Source organism: Struthio camelus, chromosome 1 (genome assembly GCF_040807025.1).
Source record: "Struthio camelus isolate bStrCam1 chromosome 1, bStrCam1.hap1, whole genome shotgun sequence".
Classification (NCBI taxonomy): Eukaryota; Metazoa; Chordata; class Aves; order Struthioniformes; family Struthionidae; genus Struthio; species Struthio camelus.
In genome coordinates, this window is record NC_090942.1 from 126,990,856 (window position 1) to 127,009,335 (window position 18,480).

Sequence of the window (18,480 nt, forward strand, 5' to 3'; positions counted from 1 at the left end):
AGGGACCCCCTGCCGCAAGTGCTCCCCACCGGGGGCAAAGGGCAGCCGAGCGGCCCAACCCCTCCCCAAACACCCCCGCCCTCAAAATGGCGGCGCCACCCCCGCTGCTCCTACCGCCACCTGCCGCCGTGCCCCGCCCCCCGGCGATGCCCATTGGCGGGAGCGGCGCGGGGCCCGCCCAGGGGCGGGGCCGGGCGGCCCGGCACTGTCCGCCCGCCGGAGCCGCCGCGGGAGGGAGGCAGCGGCCGCCGGGGGTTGCGGGGGGGCAGCGCAGCGCAGCGCAGCGCCATGGCCGAGAGCTACGACGTGGTCGTGGTCGGCGGCGGCATCTCAGGTGGGTCCGGCGGAGGGGGGGGGTGCACCTGCGGGGGCCGTCGGGGAGATGCCGGGGGTGACGGGATCGGGGCCGGGGCGGCGGCAAGTCGCGGCGGGAGGGACGGCGGCGGCCGTTGGGCTAGGGCGCGGCGGAGACTGGCGGGGCCCCGTCCCGTCGGGTCGGCGGGCTGCCCGGTGCCGGGGTTGGAGGGGTTGGGGGCCCATCTGGGCGGAGATGGTGGCCGGTGCCGGATTACCGCCGCGATGCTCAGGTGTACCGGCGTCGTGCGGCGGTCCCCGCCCGTGCAGCAGAGCCTCCTGCGCGGCGTTTCCGTAGCTCAGGCTGAATGTCGCATCCAGCAGCGCTTAGTTTTTGTTTTGTTTTCTTTTCTTTGATTTTTGTCTTTTTTTTTATTTTTTATTTTGGTTCTTCTACTCTCCAGCCCCTCCATCCCTTGAAGGTGTATAATTCCCTCGGGAAGTTTTAGGCCGACTAAGGATATAGATCTTATTTCTGCACCGGGGTCTGGTAGTGTTACGCCCCAGCCGACAAGTAGCTGTTTTAAATCTCTGGATATGTTCTGTTTGGAGCAGGTAGAAGCAGAAAGGGAAAAACGCCGGCAGTTGAGCTGGAAAATTTAATAAAGTTTCTAGTTCCTCATCCAACATGCGTGGATTTAAGAACATGACTAGTTTCGCTGAAATCGACTGCAAGCCTGGAAGCTTTGTTGCGCTGCATGGCAAACGACTGTTTTTAACCTGATCCTGGCTAAAAGGCCACAGGGCATGCCCAGAAGGAGTCTGTCATATATCATGTATCATGTCTGTTGTATATAACAGATGTATCATATGTTTCATCATATATCATATATTTGGTTTTGAGGCACACATGTCCAAATAAATGTATGTGCAAGAGATTTTTTTTTTTTTATGTGTGACTATGCCAAATAGTTGCTTTTTGGCCTTGGTTGTTGGAAGTTATGCAATGTGTTAGCGGCTGTGGTAAATGTTATTCTCAGAAGTACGTAATGAGTATGCGTATGTCCACAGAGGCAGATAGTATCCCTTGCCAAACTGTGAACAAATTACTCAAAATGTATTACAAAACACGTGATTGTATTCATCCATTTTTATGTGGCTTTTAGTTGCCATTGCTTTTTCATATATAATCCTAGAATTCTGTTTAGGCACTATATTAAAGTGTGTAGTATGCAAGTTGAATGATATGCAATACACAGTGAACAGTGATATGTTATTTTCAGTGGCCTTTCCCACATACTTCTTAGGTGACTTACAGTGGATTATTTCCATAGAGAACTCATGCCTTTAGACTCATTGGCAACACATCCTAAGAATGGTTCCCTGATAGCAAACTGCTGAGTACATATTGTTAATTATAAAATGTTTCAGGTATGTTATGCTGCTAGTAAAAAGTAATCATTACTATTTTGTAAAACACAGTTGATTCTGAACACAGCATTATGGCTCATTTTTAACTTATACCTTGTTTCACAATGGAAGTCGATTACAGAAAATTAATCAACAGTAATTTTCTTCTAAATGAAAATGTTTTCAGTGTCGTGTTTTTGTACAGCAGCAGTGCTACAAGGTCCATCTGTTTAATTAATTGGGAGTCAAAGAGTTCAGCACAACAGCTTTTAATATACCCTTGTTTTTCATTGTTGCCATGGGAGTATTTTCATGGCATGCCTGCATAGCCTCCGTATGTTTTTCTGAACGAGTGCTCACAACAGAAGCAGAGGAGCAGCACTATATAGTGTTCAGTTGTAGGTTTTGCTCTTCGCTACTTGCAGTTAGAAGTAAGTGGCAAGGGGTTGTAAGGAACCAATTTCCTGTTTATTTTCTTTTACATCAAATCTTCTCCAAAGCACTCTGTGTTTTCATGGCTTAGCAGCTTTACTCCTGCCCTCACACAGAGGTTAGAAAAATAATGCACAAAAAAATTATGGATGTCTAAACTCCTCTCTCCAGTCACTTTCCTTTAACTACTCTATACCACCCATGATTCACCTCTGTCTTCTATCCATACAGTTATTTGTAAATCACTCGCCTTGCAGCCAGGTGACAAAACTGTGTTTTTGTATCTCTTTGCTCCTATTGAAAGCTCTGGCAGGCATGCCAAGCTGTTCTCCTGAGAGATCTCTTCTCCAGTGCACTGGAAAATGAAACGTATGTGATTTCTCAAATGGGTCACTCCTTGGAGAGCAGCTTCGTTTTTGCTCCAGATGTGTTGTTCATTCCTTCAGAAAGTCACTGTTTCTGAGCTGCCCCAGGAGCAGCCAACTAAGATTTTGAAGTTACTGCCTTCAGGTGAGGAAGGCGTCAGTAGGCACACCGATGTAAAACAGCAGAATGCTCTCATAATCTTCAAAGTATACTTGAGTTAGCACTTATAGGCATCAGCAAAGAAGCTGAGCATGGAAGAAACAAAGAGTTGCCTTACTGAAGTAGAGATGTGAATAAACATCTTGCAGAGATAAGATTCAGCTCTCTTTTTGCTGCTTATTTATTTAGGTTAATACAAACTGTCCATTGTGCAGTGCTCTAGCCCCCTTTGGCAGCAGTTATGACCATCTTTTATCCAGACTTTAAATCCTACTAATTAAATTTAGAGAGTAAAAAGCCTGATAACGGAGTCACAGTATGGAGCGGTTCAGAACCGTGGTAGTCACTGTTCTCCTTTGAAGGTGAAGATAATTCTATCCTAAGACATCGTTTCTTTTGTTGGATCATTTTCAGTGTCCTTTGTTGTGGGCTTGTTAAAAAGCAAAGGATAAAGCTAAAAAACTGGATAATTCATGTGTTCTCTAATGAAAATCTGCTTTAGATTAGTCTTCAGTAATTTTTCCTAGTTTAAAAAATGATCTTTGTCCCCTCATCTGAAGATTTTGGGCCATCCCTTAATACAGACACTAAGACAGTGAAGATGTTTATGAAACAGAAGGATTTATTAAGGAGTAGATTCTCTTCTATGGGTAGAACTTCTGCTGAAGTCCTCGAAATTATTGTGAATGCCATAGATTAAAAAAAAAATTGTTTAGAAGAAATTTTCCCAACTTAAAAATGCATATTTGAAGATACTTAGCAACAGCCTATATGTATAGTATGTCTGGGACTAAAGAGCAGTTAGATCAGAATGCAAAAGGTAGTTTCTCACAGAGCTGAAACTTGTATATGGGGCACGTTCTTCTGTTTGTTCAGAATCATCTGTTTCTCCTGGAAGGACTCCTTATGCCCAGAGATGGAAACAACTGTGCGAAAGGTATGGGGTGGGTCGTCAGACTTGCATATCATCTTTATTTATGAGATGCCAGTGACAAGAATTTTCTTAAAATCAAATCTTGGAATATATTCAGAAGTTTCTTTGAAAAACTTCCTGCGCATGTTTTCAAAACTGCTTTCCTATTCATGGCTTTTGCCATGGAGACCTCTTTTCTTTATTTATTTTAAAAGAATTTATCAGATTTTAAGATAATGTTGTGGCTTTACTGTTTAAGAAGATTTGCTTAAATTACTGGTGCACAGATTTTATCATCAAATTGAAGTTAACTTTTTTTTTTTTTTATTGAAAGGCTAAGCCTTTTTTGAGTTATATTAAATGTTATTTCAAGGACACTTAGTGTTTTTCTGCTCACAGGTAACCTGAAATTGTCCTGTAACTTTGAAACCAAAAACCTACTCTAAGGCAGAATTTTCCTACTGAAATATTAGGATTATGAAAATATTCACATACCTGTCCTAGCCTTATCGAGATACCATTGTGATCTATCAACTTCTTTTTCTGATTTTTTTTTTTAATGAAGATCTAATATGATGTATAATTACTGTAGCTTTCACTGTATCTCTGAGCCAGTTACAATTTACTTTGAAAATCAGGTCTAGTGTTTTGGAGGTTATTATCTGAAGATGTTCAGTCTATTTTAAAAGACTGAAGCAGAGGGCAAAATTGTTTTTCAAAACACAACTAGCTCATGTTACAAGAGAAGTACAAGAGTTGAATGACCCTCACTATTTACTTATCAGTCTCTTCCGTTTGCTCCCTAGTAATACAGTGTCGTAATACTCATCCTTTAAAAAGACGGTTTGCCAAATGAGACACTATTGTTGGAGAACAGTCCCAATCTAGCTGTCCTGTACGAGATGCCCATTTGAAAAAAGCACCAGGATGAATGAAATAGCTAGGGATGGGTTGAACCCATCTGCAGGAGGATTATGACCCTCTCAGAGTGTGACTGATGATCTCTGCTCTGGTATCATCCAGGGAATCCAGGATGTTTCCAACATCAGTTGATTTAATGAACCTCTGTGTTCACACAGGGTTCTTCCTTTTGTATTGAACTACTGTCATGACAGCTGCAAAGACATATGAAGTGATTGGGTGAAGCCTGCCATTTGACTCCTAAATTTTTCACAGAAATGTTGGCAATACACAGCAAATAGGACAGAAAGCAGCTGAATAATGCTGTAGGATAGTTTTGTAGTCTGGGCAGCAGAGAGAGTAATTATAAGTCACTGACCAATACCTCCTAGTTGATTTGATAAGAAGCTTTCCGTGCTACCTGGAGGAGACGTTCCACCTCAAGGCTCAAAGAGATGCGTTGTTAAAGATAGGAAAGGAAAGGAACTTCCATAAGCTGGTTTAACCATTATGAAGGGGTAGTTACTAGGGGAATTTCATTGTGTCTGTTCAGAAAAATGTGAAAAGCACCTTCGAAAGGGGGGGAAAAAGGTAAGCTGGGTTAGCAAATCTTTGTACAAGGGATTCCTAGGTAGCTATTATGGCAATAACTTCTGGAGGACTAAAATTGATGTGTAGTAGTTGATGTAGGTGTTATGAACTGCAAAGTACGTAAGGATTTCTTAACTGAACTGTTGAATTACATGTTTATTAGACATACAGATTAAACACAAAAGAGGCTGAAAATTCCTTATAAGAAAGTGCGGTGCATTGTTTACTTGGGCCACCATCAGCAGCAGTAAGATTTATCAGAGTCTATTTTATCACTAGACTAGAATCTAATTGCACCAGAGATGGATGGCAGGATGTCTTCATCTACATCAGTTTATTAGTTCAGATCAGGTGCGCACCTTGGAGCAAATCTCCTGACTGACCCTACTTATTGCTCTGCGATGTGCATCACCGGACAGTCTTGGAAGGTACAAATTGGATTCCTTTTTTGCATGAAGATAAACTGGAAGATGTGCTCCAGGAGCTCGACTTTTGTGCTCCAACCACTAATCAGATGCTCGCCTATAGGACAAGGCAAGACCTAGTCTGAAGCAAAGCCCCTTTCATGCATATAGTATGGATGCTGGATATTCAGACTCCAACTGTTCTGCTCTGTAGATCTTCCACTCTTGTGTTAACTATTTGCTAACATAGACACTGCAGATTACTTGGGATACTTTCAGTTTTGTAGATCACAGCCAGTAACATGGAAAAGTAAGCATTTGAATTTTGTGCTTGTCTTGCACTACGGTGCAGTCAAAAATAATTTACTTTACCATCCTGGCCACAGGTGCGCTTCCATCTTTAGCCTCTGTGCTCTTTGCCCTCTTCTTGCCCAGTTTCTTTCTTTCTTTCTTTTCTTGTTTTTCTTGTAATGTCAATAGATTGTGAAAAGATCAAGTTCTGCGTACTTCTGAATTCTGATTTGCCCATTTTCACTTCTTGGCTTCATCAAGGACAGAAGTAATTTTATAGGCACACAGTCCAGCATGTTTTCTCCCCTAGTGAGGGACCATAATATCAATCTCCAGTAAACAGCAAAAGTTAATTTGACCTGGACTTCTATAACTGTGGTGATTGTGGTCCTCACCGTTCTTGAGGCTGTGAGGAGCAGCCATCTGCTCAGGCTCTATTTATTCAGGCCTCCTAACATGATCTCAGCAGTTTGCACGGTCCAAAGGACAGCTGGTGAGCGGAGATGGTCTTACCAAAAGGTGAGCTGTGGCACAAAGCTAAGCAGGGATGTTTGCAATGCCTGTGTAGACAGAGAGCCTGAGCAGGACAGGTTTACACAGCTGTGGTAGTCCCGGAAGTAAACTTCCAGTGCTGCTTATAGTACCATTAAACCCAGCAGAGTTTACTCTATATTTACATCTCTTACCCAGCAGGTAATGACAATGAATTAAATCTTATGCATAATTTAGTCAAATGAGAAGTTTTTTTTACTTCAGAAGTTACTATTCTGTATATAAAAAATCTGGGTGGTTTTGGTGCACACTTCCCACTGGCACAGTTTGCTTCTCTGTAGTGAACCTAACAGCAGTAGTTAAATTGTTCTATTACTTAAAGATAAAAAACAATATTGTTTCATTGCCCATTCGCTGAAGAGTAGTTTGCCTTTGTCTTGTGTCTCCGTTCTGTAGCAGCTGCTTCAGAGAGTGCATTGACACAATGGTGAAGTTTATATTGGTTATGAAAGTTTACTAAGCAATGGCATGTTGACATAGAAACCTTTCTTTAGTTTTACTCTACGGAGAATATATCCTGATGCACTTGGAAAGCGCTCAGTTATGCTATTTCTGAAATCGGCTATAATGCAGTTGGGCTTCAATTTCTAAAGGAAATTGCATTAATCTCATTATAGTTTCAATCATTTAATTTTTATATAGCCATTTTTGAACATAACATGATTTTCCTTCTGAGCTGATAACCTATTTCATCCTTGTAAACTTATGTCAGATGTTAAGATGAATGCTCCTGTATGAGATGATTTATCAGAATGTAATCATATCTAGTTAACTAGACTGATTTCCCTGCAGACTGAGTTGTGTCTAAGGATTATAATTTTGTAATCTTGCATAATCCATGTTTAAAGATATTTTTCACTAATTTCAGTGATCAGCAGGAGTGTACTGTTGTACTTTGGGATTTAAACCTTGTATTCTTATTGGCTACAGAAATTATTCTGGCAAAACTTATAAACGTTCTTTGGAGATTGTGCTCAGCAAAGTGGAGCAGATTTGGTCAAGTCCCATATAAAGATGTTTCAACAGTTCAACACTTACCAAGCTGGCCAGACACCCAAATCTCATTCCTCTAACAAAATTTAGCAAAAAATTTATAGTTGGTCCCCCACGATAGGACAACCCTTTCTATCCTGTCAGTTATCTTTTCAAACAGCTTACTGGATAGTAATGTCACTATGAAGTCCCTTTAAAAACTGTGTTTGCTCTACAAACCACTATTGTGACCAGTTTGTGAGGTCAGAGTGCTGTAAGGGAACAGAAAATGAAGAGCGGGCATCAGTATCTCAGTTGTCCGCATCCTGAGTTCTGGATAAGTTATCCCAAAAGGAGAAGCTGGAACGTGCCTGCCAAGCCACAGACAAGTCGCAGTGACTTAGACTCAAGAGACAGGGATAACGTCATTTATGGGCGGAGCAGGCTTCCAAGGAGAAGGACAGTGAAATATCTTTAGGGACAAAGAAGCCCAAGGAAATTTGATCTATCTTTTGTCCTTTTCTTGTCCTCCATCTGTTCTTCTCTCCCCTGTCTGCCCCTGTGCTGCTCCCACTGCCACCATGTGTTCCCACCTCCCTAGTATAGATGTGAGGCTGCTGTCCCTATCCCACCCCACCAGCACCCCCCAACCCATAGGACTCAGTTGCATGGATGCAATACAGGGAGTGATGGGGTCCTGATAGCACCTGGAGTGTCAGAGCTCCGGATGGCAAGCTCAAGGAAATGATGGGTGGCAGGATTTCATAGGGGTTTGTGAGTGTTTGCATAGAATAAAGGACATCCAGGGACAGAGTGGGAGAACAGAGAGTGCAAACCATCCCAGCAAGAAAGGGTAGCCCAATCTAGAAAGTCTGAGACCTCCGGAGCTACTTTTGGTAACTGGGGATGTGGCAAAAGGCAACACAGAGGTGCAAACCTTTAACACTGGCGTTTCTAATAATGTTATGCTATAGAGATGACAATAGTGAAGTGGTTGATTTTAGGATTTTTACTGTTTATTGGTGGTGGTGTAGTTAAGAACCAGGAATGCACAGTGTAACACCTAGCCTAAACGTGAGACAAAAGCGTGGTCTCTTCCTCAATAACTTTATTATTTAAATATGAGATAGGCAATGAAGTATATATGTAGCTAGAACATACATGTATTCTGTAAAGTGATACTGGCCTGGTTAATAGGCAGCGGGCTTGCAGAACTGAAGAGTCTCTGATTAATAAATTTCCTTCTGAATCTGCCTCAGTTACCCTATTTTAAAGTGGAATTCATTTCAGTGAATAATTGTGAAGGTAACAATATTCTGTCTTTCATCTTGTATAGTGATTTATACCTAGACGAAGCGAGTGCATAGTTTTACCGCTCCCTTACCACCTCTCCTCTACTTTGCACAGTATGTGTGCACAGCAGTGAACTGAAGAGTCTGGCTACAGGTCATTAGAGTCTCTGGCACCCTTGCTGTTACGATGATTAGGTTATAATGGTGACCGCTGTTTGACACTTCATGTTTTAAGTGGTTAAAAAAATTCCATGAAGTTTTAATTAATTTGAAACCGCCTGTCTTACAGACATTGCTTTCTGACTGTGTTGTTCAACTTCATCCATCATGTTGTTAAGTTTCTAGCATATAATTTCAACTGGGAGTGAGACAAAAAAGATGCCTTTGTAACCTCCTGCCTCCCAGCCAGCTGGTCTTATATATGAATTAGACCATCAAGATAAAACACTGAATGTGGTCTATTTGGTTGACTGCATGCAGCAACAGCTGATCAAACAGCCAGTTCAGCCTGTATCTCCTAAATACCTTGATAGCCTGCATATAAGCTTGTATCTTGTTTTCTTGAGTGATAGATCCATGTTTGGAATGCATTAAATATTAAAGCTAAGTATGGATTCATTTTTATAAAGCTAACTTACCCAAAGGCTGAGTCAGTGCTGCGTGTCGGTGCTAAATAAAGAGCACGAATGAGGAAAGGGAAGGGTGTAAATTCATTTTTCATTCATTATTCTTTTTCCCTTATGCTTACTACACCTTGTTTTTCACTTATTGTATCATACCACAGATGTAAAATAGGCTACTTGGCTCATACACTTTTTTGTGCTTGCGCTAGGAGATGGGGAGAAGAAAGTTACTGGAAAATCTTTTTATTCAGTGATTTTCTTCTGTGCTTCTACGACTTCTATGCTCCCAGCCTTTGGTAGTCCAGCTCACTTGGTTACTTATGTCGAGTAAGGAATAGTTCATCCTGAGCTGGTCATCAAGAAAGGAACCATTCCCTTGGGATGTCAGCGAAAAGCTGCCTTGCGTGTACACTGATTATGCAGGGAAGTAGTGGGGTTCTTCACTATTTCAGTTGTTCAAACAGATAAAACAAATCCTTGCAAGCTTTACAAATGAATATCTGTCCTGTGTGTATATGTGTGTGTACAGCTATCTACTTCTATACATGTGGTATTTAATTACATAGATGGCATCAGTTTCCAGAGAGTCACTGGGCACTGCTTGGTGGATATTTGAAAGTGACACCAAGACATGCTCTGCCAACATATATCACTCCATGATTATTAGATGGCAACTGGATGAAAATAGTTAGCTGAAGATGAAGCAAAGCATTAACTGAAATAAATAGCCAAGGGACATGGTTGCTCAGCTGGGGGTTTTGCTAGCTTCCCTGGGAAGTGATGGCCTGTAGATACATGCCTGTGAGTCACCAGTTACTGAAAAATCTGAGAGATTACATGCTATAATGTCAAGATATGAGAGTGATAGTTTGCGTTTTATAATTTCAAATCTTCTCTTTGATCATCTATTTTGAGCGTTTACCTTTGTCCTTAGGGGACTGAAAACAAAACAGAAAGAAAAGAATTATTTGCTTGAAAACATGCAAGAGTTAGCAGAACAGACCGGCATTTCTCTTCTGAGGCAACTGCTGCATAATTGTGTGCAATTCTACCAATTTAGCTTAGTGTTTTTTTCCCCCACATTGCCCTAAATGAAAGCAAGGACTCTCATTCAGAGTTAATCTGTCTAGCATTTTATATACTTTTACATGTCCTCAGAATAGCAATGTCTAAAAGGATGCTTTTAAAACTAAAACTACCCTCTTAGCACCTCAGTCAGGCAGAGGCTGAGTCAGGCCTCTGTACATGGTGCTAAGATATATATGTATTCTAATGCTAGGATATGTTTATTCTAGAGACACCTCATCTTTCAGTTCTCTTTATCCCCCTTATTTCTTTTATCTACCTGTTGTGTTTGGAGGCAGCCTGGGCTGTAACCTGGCAGGGTAAGGCCAAAGGAGGATTGAAACTGTGAGAGAAAACTACGATGCAGATAGTAATAGCGGTTCAATTTACTTTACCTGCTCAGTATGTCCTGAGGCCGTAACAAAGGACGTGAAGGTTTTATTTTACTTTTTATTTTTTTAACCTGCCTGGAGCCTACAAACAGGCTTCTGACCCTTCCATTCTGAATGCGAGACCTCCAAAAATCAAGTCAAACGTCAGGATGTGTCTGGCTTGGGACTGTACTTGGAGGACGTTTGGGGGAAGAGGAGCCCTGGCGGTGGGCTGCCTTGGCGTGTGTGCTGTGCAAGAGGCACACAGCTCTGCTGGAGCACAGAGCTCCACGGGGAGAGGTTTGCCCTTGTCACCGGGCAGCACTGCAGCCTCTCTGCCCTCCTGTGGGCCACCTGCGGCTGGTCAGTGACCCCCTCCTTTGGGATGAGCGGCAATGGCTGGTGCATGCCTCTCTGGAAGAGGCGAAGGCATTGTGCTGTGCAGAAAATGCTGGAGCAGTGACAGGGAAGACTTGTCGGGTGGGGGGTTGAATGAGGTTATTTCTCTCTCCACATGTAAGATGTGGCAAGTCCATAAGATGAACAAAGTACTAAGTAAATGAATGATACTAGAAATGTGCTTCAGTTGAAATGCCGGCGTGCCCAGTTTTGTCAAACTGAAGTTTCACTGGAGACTTCTGAATGTAAAAATGCAATAGAAACTAAAAGAAACTAAAAAAGAAACATCACTATCCCCCTTGGGCAATGGCAGAACGGCTGTCTTTTGATAAGTATTGCTCCAAGGCCCTGATATACAGGATACTACCTATGGGTGGTTGCTTGAGCCTCAGTAGTGCTGCACTGAAGGCAGTGGATTTCCACACAAATGCGAAAAAAACACTATCTGTGTGCCACCCTGGGCAGGGTTTGGGCTTAAGACACTACCACTTTGCTGTTCTCACTCAAAATTGGCGAGGCTGTATGTCACTTATCAGATGCTATGTCTAGAACAAATTTAGAATGAATGATTTTACTGTGAGTTTTAAGAAGTCTGTTTAATAAATACTGCTCTCTGCACTGCAGATGAATCAACTAGAAATACTGCCAGAGTGAAAAGATCACAGGAAGTTAAGGGCCAGAGCTAGAATTTATGCTCAGGTAAAGCCACATTAACTCTCAGGGACCTTCTTGCTGACCTCTGCAGCCAGGTTACACAACCAGCTCTCAGACAGGAAAAACTCATTGCTTCGACTAGACAATGAAATGCTAACAGAAATAAATTATGTTTGCTCATAGAGTCCCATATCTAGGCAGAAATGTTATGTCCTTTGTACAAATATTTTAAGTAAATGTACATTTTAAACAGACAGGCGAACTGATAATGTCTTTCTCTGCTCCTTGGGATTTCTGCAACTGTTAATTTTTTTCTTTTAAATTCTCTCATGTTGTAGATGAGTGATATTCATTCTAGTGGCATTCATCACTGCACAGCAATGCAACTTTAGAAAAAGACTATTTACTCCCCTACTCACAACTACTTGCAGCAGAAAATAGTTACTTGGGCACCTCTCCTTGTAATGTTTCAACATGTGGAGCTAATGTATCTAAAATAACCCAGAATCACATTTCACAGAGACCCAGCTCTAACATAGATTCAGGTTCTTAATTGTGATTTAATCCCTTTCTTCCATGATCTGGAGTCAGATATCTAAAATATCTTTGTGGATATGCCCCAACTGGAGTATGAAGAGGTTACTTCTGTCTTAAAGCGCATGGATTTAAGTGAAGGGGTAAGTTAGTAAAAGGTGTAGTGCAGATGTTGTGTCCTTGTAGCCCATTGCTCTTTAGAAGTGTTATTCTCTAGAAGTCCTAGAGCAGCCTGGATGCTGCAGGTCTTTTTTTGGAGAGGACTAAGAAAACACTGAAGCAGGATAACTGACTGTTGGTTCTCTTTCACGTGTTCACCGTTTTTGACACCCTGTGCCAGTCTAATGTGAACTGAGTTTCAGGCAGTGTACTCTTAGCTATCTCTGTTGCAGTGCTCCCATTATAATTCTGAGACGTCCCTTGAAGATATAAGGGGATAGTATTCTTTACAAGAGCAAAATCCCTTGACCTTTCCATAATGTGAGGAAAGCTGTATTTAAAAAAAAAAAAAAGCCAGTCTCACCTGAGTTCATCGAGATCTTGGGTCAATGGTTTTTTTTACCATTTTTTTTATTTACAGTTTTGTTTTACATTACCTGTAATGCCTTGCAGGCATTATTGTTTCAAACCGTTATTTCAATTAAAAAATTTTAGCTGACTAATGGTGAATGACAGAGGTAAAGGTGACCACTGCCAGGTTCAATATCTCAACAGCAGAGCAGTAAACGGATTGTGTTCATTAAAGTAGTCAGCACAAACAAAAACAATGCTATTAAGTACTAATTTCTAGCACAGTAATACAATAAAGAAACCATGGAAGATTTCAAAGAGAAAACCCAGTGGTTCAAAATAGCTGCTTAGCTGCAGACAAAAACATGTCTTTTCTCTGTTTGTGCCCTCCAGTTCTTATTTTACTTATATAACACTGTAAAGTGTTATATACTATCTTATAGTAATGACATTCAACTTACAGAGTGTTTTTGTTGCAACTCTTAAAAGGAGGTCGGAGAACCATGACTGTAGGCAAGCAGGCTTTTTATTTGACTTTTTGAATAACTAGGTCTAAGCAAGAGCAAACAGAATTTTTCCATGAACTGATCTAATTTTTAGTGGCTAGGAGATTACACAGAGGATTTTTGTTACTGAAGAAGTGTCTTTCTTCTTCCCCCACAATTTACCTCAACTTCTTGGGGCATATTCCTCTTTATTTCTTACTGTTACTTTAAATAAAATATTATAATTGTCCTGACCACTAGCAAATGGGTTCTCCTTGAAAGTTCTTCTGTAATGTTAAAGAAGATATATTTTGTTTTACTCTGTACAGGACAGCAGTTTTGGTCAGACTCATTTATTTGTTGCCCTGTGCATTTTGTGTGCGTTTCTGAGGAATGCAATGTCAGATAAGATAGGTAAGGATTACTGTATGAAGACATCGTATAATGAGAGAAGTTGTTTCTCACGTGATCCTCTAGCAGCGGTGCCAACTTCAATAGCTTTGTGTAGGTTGTGAGTTTTGTTGTTTTTTCTTAACATTTCAGCTGCTTCAAGTTTTGTGATTTTTGTGAGGCCCTTATTGAGAAAAGAAATAAAATTCCTGGCCTCTCCGGTCAAAGTGAGGCTTAGACTCAAAACCAGGAAGACAAATAACATTTGAGGTTTCTAAAGTACCAGCTCTGAGTTTTTACATGTGCATGGACCAAGGTGGTCTGACTAATGATTTTTGGATATTTATGTTTGGAAATACTTGAGTTCATTTACTTTAGCGCCCTTGAACTCAACCAGTATTTGTTTATAGGAGATGTAATCAATCACAGTATTTTTCCTTTTTTGGCCATTAGTCTTGTGAAACATTCTGTTATATCCCACGGTTCCTCCATTAGTCTCAGGGCAGAGAACTGTGCTTGTTCAGCAGACTGAGTTATGCCATTTTCAAAGTGTATTTTATGACAGATCCTCATATTGAGCCTTGTAGTAAATTTGTTTACTGCCCTAGCCTTCATCTAAAATTCTCAGGCTCAGATTCCCCATCTTCCTCTTTATTGCTTCTGGCTACTTTGCCAGCAGACTCCAGTAAAGGAGAAGCTGCTATCGGACATCTTTGCAGGTAGTGACTTAGACTTGGGTGAGAAGGTTGAGTGCAAGGAGGGAATCCTCAAGAAACAGAGCAGATTTGTCTTTATTTAACATGCACTTTAGAGCAGCCACTGCTTGCTCAGACATCCTTCAGCTTTAAACTAGCTACCTGGAGGACTGATTGCAACGCAGCTGCTACATCTGCGAAAACACAGCGAAAAAGCTAGTGATTAGCCCATTCTAAAACACATGTTGCCAAGGGACACACTGTTAGCAATGACCAAGCTAGTGCAAAGCTTGTTCACATATGGCTATCCGTGTTGTGGAGGCACAAGGATGAAAATCAGCCATATATTCTTCAACAGTTGGTAAGGATCATGGTGTAAAATAACATGCACTTCCTTTTTTTGGATTTTTGATAATAGCATTATGTGGCTGAGTAAAAGAAATTGAGAGGAAACCAGTATGGTTTAACATAGTAAGAAAGTACTACTAGTAGATTGAGAGAGGTAGGTTAACTGTAAGTAGGTTGTTTGGGAGCATAACAGCGATCCACCAATTATTATGGTTTGTTATTTTGCTTATCTTTTCTTAAGGGTTTGCATTCAGTTCATTGTTCTTGTACATAAGCGCAACTCAGTGCAGGGCTTCTCCAAGGCTCCATTCAACCGATCTTGCTTTGTTTTGGAAAATGACCTGGAGGGGGGAGAGAGAGAGAGAGATTGCCTGATCTGCTCAGTTTTTCTTGCAGGTGGTGTGGAGCTGAGTGTTTTTTTTTTTTTATTTTAGGTGCACTGCTAAAGGTGATGAAGGTTCACCCTAGGCTGAGAGAAGGCAAAGGAAGAGCAGAGCCCCAGCAGTACTAATTTAGTTTTATTTGGACTATCATGGAGGAATATTTAAGACAGTGATCCTCTGAAGAGGCTTGCCTCTTTTAAAACACTGTTGGATGTTTCTAAGCTGTGTGTACAGTCAGTATTTGTATGCAGGGCCTGTGTCTGACACCTGTTATGAATGTTAAAAGTCCCTTGAACTCTCTTGGCCAGTTCTTTGTAAACATAGCTGTGGTGCTAAAGAAAGAAGAAAAGGAAAAAGAGAGGGAGAGAGAGAGTGAGAAAGCAACAGAGAGAAAAAGAGAGAAAAAGGAAGAGAAAAGAAATATCACTGAATTTCAGGGTTCTGAGGAAATTCAGATGTGAGACCTATACGTGAGCATGCAAAATCAGCTTTTCAGATTTTCCATCTAAATGCAGCACAAACATGATTTCAGCCTTTCTTCCTGCTCAACGTACAATTTTATTTTGGAGAGAGGAACTTATTAAGATTATAACATAATTTTTTACAGCCATCTTGGAGACTAGTATATGAATTGCAGTAGCTTAGATGGTCTTTTCTCCCCTTCCCTCTCCCAATAAATTGAAATTAAAGAATTTGTAGATGATTTTTGTAATTGCATGTATGAACAAAAAGATTTTCTGTCTGAGAAGTGATGTAGTAAACATGAGGGGACATGATAAAATAGTGAATGATACAGAGAAGGTAGATCAAGAACTGCAGGAATGCCTTCAAAAAACACTAGAACTATCCCTTCGTGATCTGTCCCCCTCCCTGCTAGGCACCCTGCCTTTTGTATACTCCAAGGGGATTGGTTTTAGCTTGAGGAAGAAATAAAGTCCTGTCAGACTTGCTGACTGCTGTTGCATATTGATTGTCTAGCCATCCAGAGTATGACAGAGGTATGCTATGAATAAAAATAACCAGACCAAGGGAGACATGAGTATCATTTAGAAAAGCATCAGAGACGCAGCTTCCAGTCGTGTCTTTTCTAGTGAAATTTTTGTGGAAATACTAGGGTTAAAGGGTATTTCACTGAATTTTTTGACTCCAAATAGAATCAGACTGGTGCTACAAAATTTGGATCTGTTTTTAAAAATATGCTTAAAAATGCTTTTTAAAAAGTCGCATGTGTTTGAGCTTAGGGCTTCCCATAACACACTGGGGTCAGATGAAAAATGTGACTCCAGTTCTGAGTTTGGATTCTGCCATAACAGAGAAATTCAAGATTATCTCAATTAAAAAAAAATTTAATTAATTGTTCTCTTAATGTAAGGGAGCTGGGAAATGAGGTTATAGTGAAGCCATTATAATGGTTATAATGAAGAAGTACCAACAGAAAAGAACTATGTTTGAATTAAAGATGGAATAATTATTATGATTATTATATTTGAGTAAGAACTATCTGAATGCAAAGTGCTACATGATGAAGAAATAATTCTTATTGTCTGAACTTACCTTATAAAATTGTCTGGGAGGCAATCTCTTCCCAGTACCTTCAAGTGGTTGCATTTAGATACCGGGTTGCTATAGTAACTTATGAAGGCTTGACTGGTTTAACATAGTTTAAGCGTGGTAGTGTTCTCAGTCTGAGGCTTCAAATAAGACCTGTCATCTTTTCTTCTTTGTTGTTTGCATTAATTGTCTACGTTTTGATCCTCTGAGAGAAACTACAGGTAAGGCCTCCTAACCATATGTTTTCCACTATATGCATGGTTCTCTGTTACCCTTTAAAGTAAGCTGTACTGCAAAGGAAACTAGACCAAATTATTGTCCTCCGCATGGTGGCAAAAACAGTTCAGCCTTATCTTTCAATTCGAATCTGATTCTGTTTAAATGTTTCAGAGCGTGGGGAGGAAGGTGTCACTTTGACAAAACTGTAAAAATGGGAATAAAAACAGCGTTAGTCACATTTTTGAACAAACTTTATGTTTGAGTGTCGTTGTTGACCTTGCAGTGGAGACAATTTAAAGGTTGGCCTTTTGTTGGTGAATCTATGAGAGCGTGACAGGAAAGCCAGAGGCAGTGCTGAAACATATAACATTTCGGAAGAGTTCTCAACTTCTCAAGATGAGATTTCACATCAAGCATGATGGATTTTTCTTGATTTTGCTTAATGGGTTTTGTGCACACTCAGTTTATAGGAATGTATTTATTAGAATGAGACTCTGAATTCAGACAGAGAAGCCACTCTGACTCTTGGTCAGAAAAATGATTATAGCTTGTACAATCTGGATCCAATCTCTTATTGAAAGTTATTTGAAGTTCTGGCACACGTTTGCACACCACTGCTGTTTTCTGTACTCTTTTCTTCCTTGGCGTCCTGAACTATTTATGAGGGTAGTCAAGGCAACTGATCCTGCCAGATCTTCTTGAAAAATAATTTCCTTTATAAGGAAGTATGGAAAGACCACGATGTCAGTATCATTACTAGTTTTCTGTACTCACAGATACTTATGTGAAAAAATAAGATAAACAAACACATAAAGCTAGAAGTAAAAGCATGATACTATGATATTTTAATGTAAATATCTAGTGTTTTTCTTCAGAAGAATGTCAGTGGCATTTAGAAAGATAGGTCTAAACCATTGTGTCTTTTTACACATGGGGAAACAAGGAGCTGAAGTGATTTAACCAGCACAGCCAAGCGGGCTCACTACAGTGCTGGGAACAGGACCTGGTTCTCCTTCCCAAACCACTAGTTAACCCACTAGGATGTTCTGTAGTGCTTTATAATAGTTCTGATTAGCATTTTCTACCTATCTGGGGTTGGTTGCTATATAAATTTTTAATATTTCATTCAGTCCTGCCATGATAGCTTTGGCCATCTGTTTTCCTGCCAGCATGTGTGCTGTTTCTTCTGTGACCGCCTTCTGCTCAGAACAGTCTCCTTTGACTTCTCCTTTCCCTCCTCATCCTCAAAATCTACATATACTAAGATATTGAGAGAATGCTGACTACCTTCTGATGGTTACAAGGCAGAGAGCCAGAAAGGATAACTAAATTATGATGTGTGTGTGGCTTATAGCTTGACCTCTATTCAGTTTTACTGAACACTTCCTATCGATGCAAGGAGATGATACTCCATTCACAATATATCTTTTGTCATCCCATTGGAAAGTTGCCCACATGTGGCCAAAATAAGAACCTCAGTTTATACAAATCTCAGTTTATACGTGCTTAAGGGAAAGGCAGAGGTGATCTTAAGATGTTGAAAGTTTGCAGGCTATATTCCCTCAATATTCTTGTAGTTCCCTCTATTCCCAGACATGCGGTGGCTTGTGTCACTTGCTGCAGGGCCTGACTCTGATATTTTCTCTGAAGTTGTGAGGATTTATGATATCAGAACTG

General features: G+C 40.6%; 1 protein-coding gene across 1 annotated transcript in view; it reads left to right on the forward strand.

Moving 5' to 3' along the window:
* Positions 1–202: 202 nt before the first annotated feature.
* MAOB (monoamine oxidase B) overlaps positions 203–18,480 on the forward strand; it is a 57,996-nt gene continuing 39,718 nt past the window's right edge. The window contains exon 1 of the mRNA XM_068916221.1: positions 203–334. Coding sequence (XP_068772322.1) covers positions 289–334 — 46 coding nt within the window. The 5' untranslated portion in view covers positions 203–288. The remainder of the gene's footprint in view (positions 335–18,480) is intronic.